General features: G+C 32.6%; 1 protein-coding gene across 1 annotated transcript in view; it reads left to right on the top strand.

Annotated features, from left to right (window-relative positions):
* The first annotated feature begins 1,338 nt into the window (after positions 1-1,338).
* Positions 1,339-13,261, top strand: part of epha4l (eph receptor A4, like) — a 48,768-nt gene continuing 36,845 nt past the window's right edge. Inside the window, exons 1-3 of the mRNA XM_051128975.1 lie at positions 1,339-1,524; positions 2,350-2,417; positions 7,257-7,920. Of these exons, the coding sequence (XP_050984932.1) occupies positions 1,428-1,524; positions 2,350-2,417; positions 7,257-7,920 (829 nt within the window). The 5' untranslated portion in view covers positions 1,339-1,427. The remainder of the gene's footprint in view (positions 1,525-2,349; positions 2,418-7,256; positions 7,921-13,261) is intronic.

Below are 13,261 nucleotides of genomic sequence, written 5' to 3'. Positions count from 1 at the left end.
ACATTTACTCCCGGTTTCACAGACAAGGCTTAAGCCTAGTCCTAGACTAAAATGTAAGTCTGAGCTTTTTCATCTAAAAGAAAGTTGAACTGATTGATCTTAAAATATATAAGTGTCGTTTTGTCTCAAGATGGACGGCAGTAATGTTTTTTTTTTTTCTTTCTAAGGCACGTTTATAAAAATTACTTAAATGTCCTAATTGAACCATGGCCTAATCCTGGCTTAGTTTAAGCCCTGTCTGTGAAACCAGGCCTTAGTCTTTTAATTAATGTTTAAAAATATCAAACAAATTATTAACATAAAGTATTTAATAAATATTATAAACAATATACCATTTTAATACTTTTTAAATATTTTTTAAAAATAATTAAAATGCTAACAAAATACAAAATACTATATATATACACTTTGTTGTCTAATAATAATAATAATAATAATAATAGCAATAGTACTTGCAATAGTTTTAATGTATATTATTTATAAATTATATATTATTATTATTATTATTATTATTATTTATACGAATAACAATAGTACTAGCAATAGTTTTAATTTATATTTTATTCTCCGTTTATTGTTTATTTTGTTCACGTTATTTATTGTTTTATTCTTCAGGACTATTATAACATTTTAATCACCATTTTAAAAAATCGTCATTTAATTAACGTTTAGAAAGGAATCTAACTTATTAAGTTATTAAGTATTAAAACAGTACATTAGAAAAATATATTAAACAATATATTATTTTAATACTTTTTAAATATTATAAATTATATATATATATATATATATATATAGTATTAATAATAATACTAAAATAATAAACACATTAATTTAAAAAAATATTTCATATGTTTAAAAACAATTGAAACGTTTAAAATGAAGATATATGTGTAATTATATACATATATAGTATGCATAAATATATTCATCATAAATGGTTGCTGTTTGTTACCGAAAATTCAAAAACTATAATACTCATATTATATCATTATATTTTTAATTATATGTCATCATATTATATCATTGTCTCGCTATAATTATATTTATATATAATTAAATGTTTTTTAAATAATAAATAATTGCAGTTGCGTTTTGAACTCTATTAAACATAAAAAAAATACCTTCAAAAATACAACTTGCGTCCCAATGTGCATACTGTCCACCCTATCTGCCCTAAACAGTATTGAAAATGACTACTATCACATAGAATTTAGTATGGATAGTATGCACATTGGCACGCAGGCATAGTTTTAATCAATATACCGTCCACTTCTCTGTTTGATTGATAGCTACGTCACTATAGAAAGCCACGCCCCCTCCAGCAGAGCTCGCGGAGTGAGTGAGCGTCTCGTGCGCCTCCAGATCAGTCGCGCGGAGCAGCACGAGGAATAAACAGGAATAACGGAGAGACAGTTACGGGACGAATGGCGCTCATGGCCGGGATTATTTACGCGCTCACCTCGCTTTTCCTGGGGATTTGTGCAGGTCTGTCTGCTCCAAGGAATCATCCGGCGAATGAAGGTAAGAGGGGACTGAATAAAGAGGAAAAGTTTAGGGCACAGAGTGAAACTCGAGCAAATACATGTAAAACAGTAACGATCTGCGGCCAGTTCCAGAAAAAAAAAACTTTAGGAAAGAAGCCCATTTGTCATTTTAACTACATTTTCATAAGGCTTTTTCTGTAATATAACAAGTTTTTGTCTGGAAATATAAACAATGTAGGCCAATTGTCAATTTAATGGCTTAAAAACTAATTATATTCATACACAGAGATAAGCCACGTATTTATTATTTACATTTTACATTTTAAATATGTAATTCTTCACTATTCACTAATCCTAATTAGTGTTTATAATGTCTTAAATCTTAGTTTTAATTTTTTTTTAATTATTTAGGCCCCTTTTGTTTTGCAGTCACAAGAATGAAATAGTATTTATTTATTTATTTATTTTGAAATATAAGCAATAGCCTACATATAATGTCAAATATAACAAAGACTTTTGCTTTAGTTGCTTTATGATTAACTTGAAGATGATTTGTTGGCCTTATGGTCAGAATAGATTGTCTTGTGTAGTATTTTTGTCGTTACTTTTAAGACAAAACAGAAACGTTTCTTCACATTTTGATTAATTTGATAGTTACTTTGCAAAACGTTATTTGTAATACTTAAGTTCAGTGCTCGATCAAACCCCTGTGCACTTGTCTGTCACTTCTCAGCCGCCTGTGCAGCTGTTGTCATTATTTATCTGAGATTTATGCCTTCCAGCTTCATCCTAGCATCAGTTTTATCACTATGGGTAAGACGTACAGGCTTTGGTGATCTCATTCTCTGTTTTTCTCCTTCAGTCACGCTGCTGGATTCCAGATCAGTGCAGGGAGAACTGGCATGGGTCGCCAGCCCGACGGAAGGAGGGGTGAGTCAGGACCATCTCTCCGTCCCTCTTTCTCCAACTTGATCTCATTAGTATTCATACATATAGTTCGAGCACAGTTTCATACGTTTAGATAGAGACCGCATCCAAAAGCATCTAAACCTAGGGCCTTTAAGGACGTGCAAATGTTTACAAATCACCTGAGGTCCATAAAATATTTAGTTTGTAAGTTAATTGCATTGCATTTCTAATAAATGAGAGGATTTAAAGATGTTTAATTCCATCACATTTATTTTATGCTGATATAAATGTAACTAATTATATTTTATAACAGTTTCATTCTGTTCTGCTTTGATGATAATTAAATGCAGCCATTTATTAGACCCATCTGGAGTTCATTTCTGAATAATTTTGACAATAATAATGTCTTTTTAGAACATTATTTACAGAAGAGTGTCATTCTGTTTGAGTATTAAACTTTGGTGGTACACTGAAAATCAGGGTTCTTTTTTAACATCAAAGGTTCCACAAAGAAACAAAAAAATTCATGGATAGTTTTCTTTGCACAAAACGATAATTAATTATTAAAATGTTCTACTCACTAAAAATGATTCTTTTAAGAAGTTTCTGCCACGGAATGAAAACTAAAATGGTAATTGTGACTTTGTGACTAACAATTCTGACTTTATAGTTCACAGTTCAGACATTTTTCTCACAAAAACAACAATAAACTCAAGTTTATATTGCAAATTGTGAAATATAAAGAATTGTGAGAAATAAATGTGCAATTCTGAGAAAAAGAATTGTGAGAAGTCGCAGTTACTTTTTTATTTTTTATTCTGTGGAGGAAACAAAAAGTGTTTTTTTTTTTCAGAATTGTGAGAAAAAAAATTGTGACATGTAAACTGCAAATATTTTTGAATTTGCCTCTGGGATGTAAAAATTCAGCTTTGCATTGCTGGAATAAATAAAATGTTAAAATATATTCAAATAGAAATTGGTTATTTGTTTAAAATTATTATAATATTTCACAATATTACTGTTTTCACTGTATTTTTGCTTAGGTTTGGTGCTCATATGGGACTTCTTTAAAAAAAACTTAATTATTCCAAACTTTTGACTGGTACTGTAAGTTAGTATTTGATATTTCCTATTAAGATTCTGTGGAGGAAACAAAAAAAGTTTTTTTTTTTTTCAGAATTGTGAGAAAAAAAATCTGTAAACTTGAATTTGAGATGTAAACTTGAATTTGTCTAAAAAAGAAAACAAACTTCAAGAATTTTGAGTTATGTCCCAAAAAAAACTATAAAAAAAAAACCTTTTGGAACCTTTATTTTTCTCAGTGGTTCCAGTCTTTAGACAGCCTGAAGGTTGTTTACATCTCATGTATAAAAGCATTTACATTTTAGATGCTGTCAGTGTGTTGATATCGTCCAAAAATGTTAATGTCACCTATGAATACCTGCAAATACAAGTGAGATCAACCTGCACACTCCACTCATCTGAATGTAAAAATTCAGCTTTGCATTGCAGGAATAAATTAGATTTCAAAATATAATAATATTTCACAATATTATTGTATTTTTACTTAAATAAATGCAAGTTTGGTGCGTACAAGGGACTTCTTTTAAGAAATCTTAATTATTCCAAACTTTTGACTGGTACTGTAAGTTAATATCTGATATTTCCCATTCAGAGTCTGTGAAGAATTTCATAATTGAATTTCAAAAAAATCTCAAATTTGCAGGGAAACAAGTCAGAATTCTGAGTTTATATATTGCAAAGTCTTTTTCAAGTAAGATAAAACTGTGAGCTAAAAACTCACAATGACTTTTTATTTTTTCATCCCATGGCATGAACCCAGAATCGTTTTTCTATAGCATTGCTATAAAAAACCCCTTTTGAAGCCCTTTTTCAGTCTTCAGAGAGCCAGAAGTTTGTTTACATCTCATATATAAAAGCATTTATGTTTTAGATGCTGTCATTGTCTTGATAGTGTCCATTTCAGCATCCAAAACTGTTCATGTCACGTATGAATACCTGCAAATACAAGTGAGATCAGCCTACCCTCTCCACTTCTCTGGGATGTAAATTTGGAAAGCTAGGTTACAGCGACGGGCGTCAAATTTCCTAAATAGTTGAGGGAGACAGAAATGCCCTTTGTTAGGAAACTCTATCCCTTTTCTCTCAAAAGAGGTAGGGGGGAGAGACTTGGCAACCCGGAGGCAGAGAAAAGGTCTGTTTGCGTGTCTGTGTGTGTGTGTGAAAGATTTTATACCGAGGGGGTCAGTGGGTTCTGTCCTATAATGTATGCTTCTGGAGCCCCTCATCACCAATTAGCCGTTTAACATCTTCAGATCAGGTGCATCTAAATTACCACATCAGCGATTCAATAAAACACACAGAAATCCCTTTCATTCCGGAGCAGATCGGCTTCCTTTCGCATCGATCCAAGTCTCATTGAGCTCCTGAGTTCCTCTCCCTCTGTGATCTTCTCCGTGATGGACAGGCCTTTGGCACGGACGGTGGGCGGGTATTCAGCCTTTAATATGGCCAATTAGCTCCTTTCTCCTCTCGTCCCGCTATCGGCAGCTCCGGGTTCTTATCTCTGCGCTGCTCCTCTGGGCCTCCGTAGTTACACAGATGAAGGGACGAGCCGAACGGAGACAATCACGCTCCCTGACGGACGCCAGATCGCTGTCAGTCTTATTATCTCACAAATGCTCAATTAGCTTTAGTGCACAGTGAATAATTCCTGGAGATTATCCAAGGCCGTCAGGATGATTTTAATGGGACCGTGGCTGCTGATATTACACACAAAGATTTTTTTGCTATCTAAAAAGTGCAAATTAATAACTTGATCAATTTGTAGATTGATTTTGGCCTGTTAACTGATATGTGAACATTTGTGATCGGTTTGGATAAAAGTGTTTGCTAAATGAGTAAGTGTACATGTAGATAAAGGTCAAAGGTCAAATCATTAATCGGTCAGAAGACTAAGACTAATTACGATTTTGCGACGTTTTTGAGTCTCATGCTCAGCCAAGGCTGCATTTATTTGATCATACACTAAAAGTGTGATATTGTAAGATAATATTACAGATTTAAAGAATGTTTTCTGAGGCAAAATAATGATGCCAAAAATTCAGCTTAGCTTCGCAGGAATAAATTACATTTTAAATTATATTCAAATAGAAATTAGTTATTTAAAATTGTAATAATATTTGACAATATTTTTACTGTTTTTTTTTTTTTTTTTTTTCAAATAAATGTAAGTTTGGTATTCTTAATTATTCCAAACTTTTGACTGGTACTGTAAGTTATTATGTGATAGTTTCCATTCAGACTCTTGAGTATCAGCAGTTTAATTTGCATGTTTATATGGTGTTCATTTGCTTTAATACAAGTCATTAGTGCTGATTAGATGATGAAAAGTCGGCAAGTCCAATCAGTCGCAGTAATGCTGGTTTAGCAGACGCTGAGAAGTGTTGTAGGCTGTGAAACATTAATGACTGTCTAGAGTTGTTATTGTATCTGAGGCTAGTCGAAGAAGAGTAATTGTGATTTTCTGAGGTTAGTTCAGGCAAACTTGTATTCAGGCCTGTAAGAGGGAAACAGATGTTGTTTTAGATCTACATTTACTCTACAGATTCCCAAGATTCAGTCCTGTTTTTGCTCTGGGTGACCTTATGTTTGTTTAGTTAAATGATCGGTTGTTTTCTGTTTTTTGGGTCTGATTAGCCTCATGCTTTATGCTGTCATCAGTTTTTAACTGAGTTGCCCAGATTAGGATTTTTCCAGACGATTGCTGTTTTCATGTCATCTGAATCAGCTGATACTGACTTTTTACATATTCTTGTGTTTCATGTTCTGTCATAACTGATTGACTAATACTGTACTTTGATGCATGGATAATCAGACAAGTAAACACAAAAGTGCTCAACACTGGCATTGGTGGGGACATAATGGCAGACAACAGGCTAGGGACAATTTAGTAGTGGCTGGATATTGGTAGGAACATGTCATAGCATCTCTACTAAATTCTACGCCCTTCAAAATCATAACAAGCGATGTCTGACTTTGAAACTATAGTTCTCTCCCTAAATATAAAGAGCTCAAGCAACAGATAAATGAGTTAATCCAAATTTCACAAAAAGTTTATGGATGTAATTATAATAAAGTCAGTCACTGAAGTGAGTTGAAAATATAACTTTAATAAAAAAAATTTCTCGTAGCTAAATTTCTCACACATAAACAAAAACCTGGCTCTAAACCTCTGAAAAAAGATAAAAGATGAAAAAAGGTTCACGAACCCGCTCCAAAGTTCAGATCCTAATCAAATGATTTGTAATGCGCGCTCCGAAGTATCGTTTTGAATGAAATGATTCGCGAACCCGCACCGATATCCAGATCTGAATCAAATGATTCGCGTTTTGCGCTCCGAATTTCCGTTTTGAATCAAAAGATTCCCGACCCCCCTCCAAAGTTTCGATTTGATTTGTTGTCCCAATCTGTCCCAATGTGCATACTATCTATCCTAAATTCTATGTGACAGTAGTAATTTTCAATACTATTTAGGGCAGATAGGGTGTATGCACACTGGGACGCAGGGTAGAAGTTGAGAAATGCAAATTAATAGGACAGATCAGATGAAAAAAGGCTAACTTGCATTTTTAGGTTACATGGTTTTACAAAAGTGAGATTAATATAAAAGTACAGAATGTGCAGTTGGCCACATCATGTACTGTACATTTAGAAAATAAAATTCAAGTTTTGGATCATATTTCATTTTTTTTTTCTTTTTTGCATTTGAAAAGATTTCAATATGACATTGAGAAAGTTGTAATTTTCTAACATTGTTTTTTTTGCTGTCTCATGCAGTGGGAAGAGGTGAGCATCATGGACGAGAAAAACATCCCCATTAGAACATACCAGGTGTGCAATGTAATGGAACCCAATCAGAACAACTGGCTCAGGACTCACTGGATCCGGCGCGGTCCGGCCCAGCGCATCTACATCGAAATTAAATTCACCCTGCGTGACTGTAACAGCCTGCCCGGTGTCATCGGCACCTGCAAAGAGACGTTCAACCTCTACTACCTCGAGTCCGACTCTGATAACGAGCGTTATGCTCACGAGAGCCGCTTTGCCAAGATTGACACGGTGGCGGCGGACGAGAGCTTCACACAGGTGGATATTGGTGATCGGATCATGAAGCTGAACACTGAGGTTCGGGACGTTGGCGTTTTGAGCCGCACGGGGTTTTATCTGGCCTTCCAGGATGTAGGAGCCTGCATCGCGCTGGTTTCCGTTCATGTGTTCTATAAGAAGTGTCCGTTAGCCGTGAGGAACCTGGCGCAGTTTCCTGACACGGTAACTGGAGCGGACACGTCGTCTCTGGTGGAGGTGCGCGGCTCCTGTGTGAATCATTCGGAGGAACAGGAGGTTCCCAAAATGTACTGTGGCGCAGATGGAGAGTGGCTGGTTCCTATTGGAAATTGCCTGTGCAACCCTGGATACGAGGAACGGAATGAGCAGTGTCAGGGTAAGAGACTTTTGATGTTTCACTCAGACTAGCACAAGTGATCTTTGGTGGATTTTAAGAATTGTCTCTATTTTATGAGTTGGAACCCACAGGAAGTTGTCACTCTCTCTGTTTTTAACCTTCACATCTTTTTTTAACATTTCAGAGACCTAAGCTAGTCAGTTTAGGTAAAATTTGCATTTGAGGTGTAGATTGGACAAGGATTGCAAAATAAACTTAAAATTTAAATGCTGTTATAAATATTTATATCAAGGCGTATTTTAAATATAATTTAGTCATTTTATTACCACTTAATTTGAAAAATATACATTTGATGTACTGAACCCAGAGGACCCCGTTTATAAAAAGGTACAATAAAAAAGGACCTTATATCTCACAATTCTGACCTTTATTCTCGCGATTACTTTTCAAAATTTTTTCACTGAATTCTGAGTAAATAATTAAATCTCAGAAATATTTTTTTCCCCCACAAAGGAATAAAAAAATAGTTAAAAGAAAAAGTTAATTGCTACTTTTGATCTCAAAGTTCTGACTTTTTCCCAGTTCATAAAATACCAGATTTTTTTTTTTTTGTTGTCATTCATTGAATTCATTTAAATTTTTCTGCACTTAGGAAAACCTTTACTGCCTTTTCCTGTCACTAGACATAAAGAAATAAAATTATGCCAAAAACCTACAAATAAATTTGTTCCAAAAGTTTTGAGAAGGTTTTGGCATCAGTTGACATGCCATTTTTTCCCCCACTAAAACTACTGTAGTCATAAACTGTCAACTACTTTTATGTGAAATGTTTGCCCATATTTAGTGAAAGTTGCAAATGATGCAATTCTACTATGCTGGGTCTCTAAGGGTTAATTTGAAAGTTTATCTTGAAATTCATTGCTTTTATAGTGCAAAAAAAATACACGTATATATGGAATCTTGTTTCCACCACAGAAATTAAAAGGTAATTGTGGCTTTTTTTTCTCAGAATAGTGAGATATAAACTCACAGTTGTAAGTTATAAAGTCAGAATTCAGATCTAAAGTAAAAAAACTCACAATTCTGACTTTTTTCTCGCATTTACAAGTTTATATCCTGCAGTTCTGACTTCTTTTCTCAGAATTGGGAGATAAATACTCACAATTGCAAGTTACAAAGTCAGAATTTCGTCAAAACTAGTCAAAACAATTCTGACTTTTTTTTTTCACATTTGCGAGTTTATATCCTGCAATTCTGACTTATATAAAAAAGATGTAGAGATATAAAGGTCAAAAAAGGTCAAAAAGGTAAAAAAAAAAAAAGTCACAATTCTGACTTTTCCTTGCATTTGTGAGTTTATATCCCGCAATTTTGACTTCTTTTCTTTGAATTGCGGCATATAAACTAAAAAAACTCATAATTCTAACTTTTTTCTCACATTTGCAAATTTATATCCTGCAATTCTGACTTTTTTTCTTAGAATTGTGAGATATAAACGTACAACTGCAAATTATAAAATTAAAAATTTCATTATAAAGTCAAAAACCTCACAATTCAGACTGTTTTCTCGTATTTGCAAGTTTACATCCCGCAATTCTGACTTGAGATAACTAACTGTGAGATAACTGTGAGAAAGTCAGATAAATATAAGTCAATTTTAAAAAAGTTTTTTTAGAAGTTTAAATCTCAATTCTGGCTTTCTAAATCACAATTGCATTATAAAGTTAAAATTGCAAGATGTAAATTGCAGTTGCAAGAAAAAAGTCAGAATTGTGAGATAAATAGTTGCAATTACCTTTTTTATTTTTTTATTCAGTGGTGGAAGCAAGCTTCTGTACTTATGTGAATTTATTTTATTTTTAAATCAATTTTAAATATAAATTCTTGAATAGTGTACAACATTTCCGTCCATCCCTGTGTCTGTTTTCTTTTCCTCTCAAGCACGAGTCTGTCATCAGGTGGTAATAAGAGTGTTTCTGATTGGTTTATCAGCATTTGTGATTGTGTAATAAGGAGGACTGAGGTCTCTCCTCCCATGAGAACAAGAGATGCTGATTACAAACACAGAGCAGAAGAGAGAAGACGAGAGGCAGTAAATCCACGAGTGCCGTCCTCACCCGAGCGTTCTCACGGAAATAACTTTATTATAATCATACTAGTTGGGCTCTGGACTTTGTAATTAACAGATTTTTGGCAACTTCATGCCACATAATAGGATGTGACTCACTGAGGATGTGTGTGTGAGAGAGAGAGAGAGAGAGAGAGAGAGAGAGAGAGAGATCGCAAGAGAAAGATGGAATGAGTCGAGACATGTTATCAAGAATCTAAAAATGGCAGAGGGCCGTGAGTGTGATGAATGGATCTGTTGGAGGAGAAAAAATGTAATTATCTTTAAAACTGACATTTCATTCTGCCATAGATCAAGCCAAATAAGAGCCTGTGACAATAATAAATACACATCACACAGAAGTGTTGACAGAGAAAAGAGAAAGTAGGACTTCTCTTGTGCTTAATAGCTTTTAGACATGTGCTGCTATTTGTAGACGTGCCGCAAAGACGCACTGCAAACACTTTGCGCAGTTTCCATAGCCATGATGAGGGAAAGCCGGCGCCACCCTTGACCTTTGCCCCCGAGAGGGATCAAAGGTTACGTTCTCGCTCAGGACTCAAGTGCAGTCATCTGGAGCTGCTTCAGGTTTCCTTAAGTGTGCGTCGACTCCATGAGTTGAATGTTCTGAGTTTTTGAAGGGGAATTATGTTACAGACAGATTATTAGTTGAGCCTTCATGAATACTGATGGTATTTGAGTCTGCATAAATTATTTAGAAAATTGAAAACTATGAATAGCAACGCTTTGTGGACTTTTTTTTTTTTTTTTTACTCTTCGCATAGAGACATTTTCATGACATTTGTTTTCATATGGAAGTAATTTATGATTCAATTATATATTATTTTTGCTATGTTTTATTATGTTTATTTTCATAAATTATATTTTCATAAGTTATATTTTCTTGAATTAAAAAATATATATATACATGTATAAAAACGTGTGTTAGCATATCTAAATATTAATATTAAATAATATATAAATCAAATCTAATAAAATTGTTATATTATGAATGTATATTATATTGTTATATGTGCACACACACACACACACACACACACACACACACATACACATATATATATATATATATATAGTAAAATGCAAAACTACAATTTCAAACTGTAGTTAAATTGTAGTTTTGCAAAATATATATATATATATATATATATATGTATATATATATATGTGTGTGTTTGTGTGTGTGTACGTGTTATTATTTTAGATTTTTTATATATTAAAATAAAATATGATTAAATTATATATTGTTTAGTTGTAGTTTAGCATTTTTCTATCTATCTATCTATCTATCTATCTAGCTATCTATCTATCTGCTATATTATTTTAGCTATTTTTATATATTAAAATAAAATATAATTAAATTATATATTAATTAATATATTAACCACATTGTTTATTTTTATAAATCAATCTTTAATCTTATAAAATAAAAAATATATATAATAAATATTATTAGCATGTATATAATATTAATATTAAAATAAATAATAATATATTATAAATTAAATATTTAAATTAATAATGTTTTATTATGTTATATATTAATTTATATTATATGTATATATATATATATATTTAAATATATATATAAATATGCAAAAATTATATATATTTTTATAAATACATGCTAGATTCTCTTAAATATTATAAATGTAATTTTATAAATATTATATATATTAAATTATTGTTATATCACCTTTTATATGTAAGTAAATCATAGATTATAAAAAATGTATAGTATTATTAAGTTTTTGTATGTTATATTATAAATGTGTATTACACTGTATTATTATATGTAGAATATAAATATTACAATAAATAATATCTATGATAATAATGTATCAATCTATAAAGGAGAACAAATGGTGAAGTGTAAGACTTTTGCACACCATATAGCCATGTCTAACAAGAGAGCTTGTGCTTTGTGTAACTCTACATGAGTACTTCATGGAAAAAAATGGTTGCTAAATACATTACATAAATAGAAAATCAATGCACGTTACTCATTTGAAAAGTTATCTTGATATATACTGTGTGGAAAGAAAGTAATGCATTGCTTATTTCTTCTGAGAAGTTGCAGTGCATGTGAAAGTATCTGTGAGATGCGGTGGATGCTATTGTAGAGCTGACGCTGTGCTGAAAGGAATCTGCCGTTGCAGTCGAGTCTCGGGGCTCTGTGAGAGTTTTGGGGGTTCGCCGGGGGGAGCTGAAGAAGAGGTCCGGGGCAGGTCAAAGGTCACTGACTCTTTCATCCATCTCTGACGCTCGGCTGACAGCTGGAAAGGAGAAATTTATTAAGACATCAAAACTCTTGACAGCTGGGCTTCCACAGGATGCCATGGAGACACGGGAGGTGGGATCACGGCTCCTGCTCTCTATATGGGCCCGATGGGGGTGGCACGAGAGACGCTGCTGTTTGTTCTGTGTGGTTTAGAGCAGCCTGTTGCATGAGCAGCAACACCCACTTACTCGTGTTTTCCAGTCAGAAATTATATTAAATGGAGAACGAATTTACATTTTTGCTTATTTGTGACCCTGGATCACAAAACCAGTCTTAAGTAACACAGATATATTTGCCAACAATACAGTGTATGGGTCAAAATGATCGATTTGTCTTTTATGCCAAAAATCATTAGGATATTAAGTAAAGATCATGTTGCATGAAGATATTTTGTACATTATCTACCATAAATATATCAAAACTTAATTTTTGATTAGTAATATGCATTGCTAAGAACACTGGGATCCTATGGAACCCTAGCTGTAGATATGTTTATTTTATTTTATTTTATTTTGTTTTATTTTGTTTTGTTTTTTTGTTTTGTTTTGTTTTGTTTTGTTTTGTTTTGTTTTGTTTTGTTTTATTTTATCCAAAACTAATTTTAGAAGCATCTGAGATGATGACACCGATAAAAAAAAAAAAAATTTTGCTTAAAAATGCATATAATAAATATATTGGCATCTTGTGGAACCCTAGCTGTTTATTTTATTTTTTATTTTATTTTATTTTATTTTATTTTATTTTATTTTATTTTTCGGTTTTAAATAAGAAGGTGATTTTTAATTAACTAATTAATTTATTAATTTATTTATTCTCTAAATAATGTTGGGTTAAATACAAACCAGTACTGGGTAAAATATGGACAAACACAGTGAATGGGTTGTTTTGACCCAGCAGTGGGGTTAAATATTTAACCCAACATTCTGGGTAGTTTTATTTAACTCAACTATTGTTTAAAAATTACTGTACAA

This window comes from Labeo rohita, chromosome 15 (genome assembly GCF_022985175.1).
Source record: "Labeo rohita strain BAU-BD-2019 chromosome 15, IGBB_LRoh.1.0, whole genome shotgun sequence".
Taxonomy (NCBI): domain Eukaryota; kingdom Metazoa; phylum Chordata; class Actinopteri; order Cypriniformes; family Cyprinidae; genus Labeo; species Labeo rohita.
Note: the sequence above shows the minus strand (reverse complement) of the source record. Positions and strands in the feature narration are given on the sequence as shown.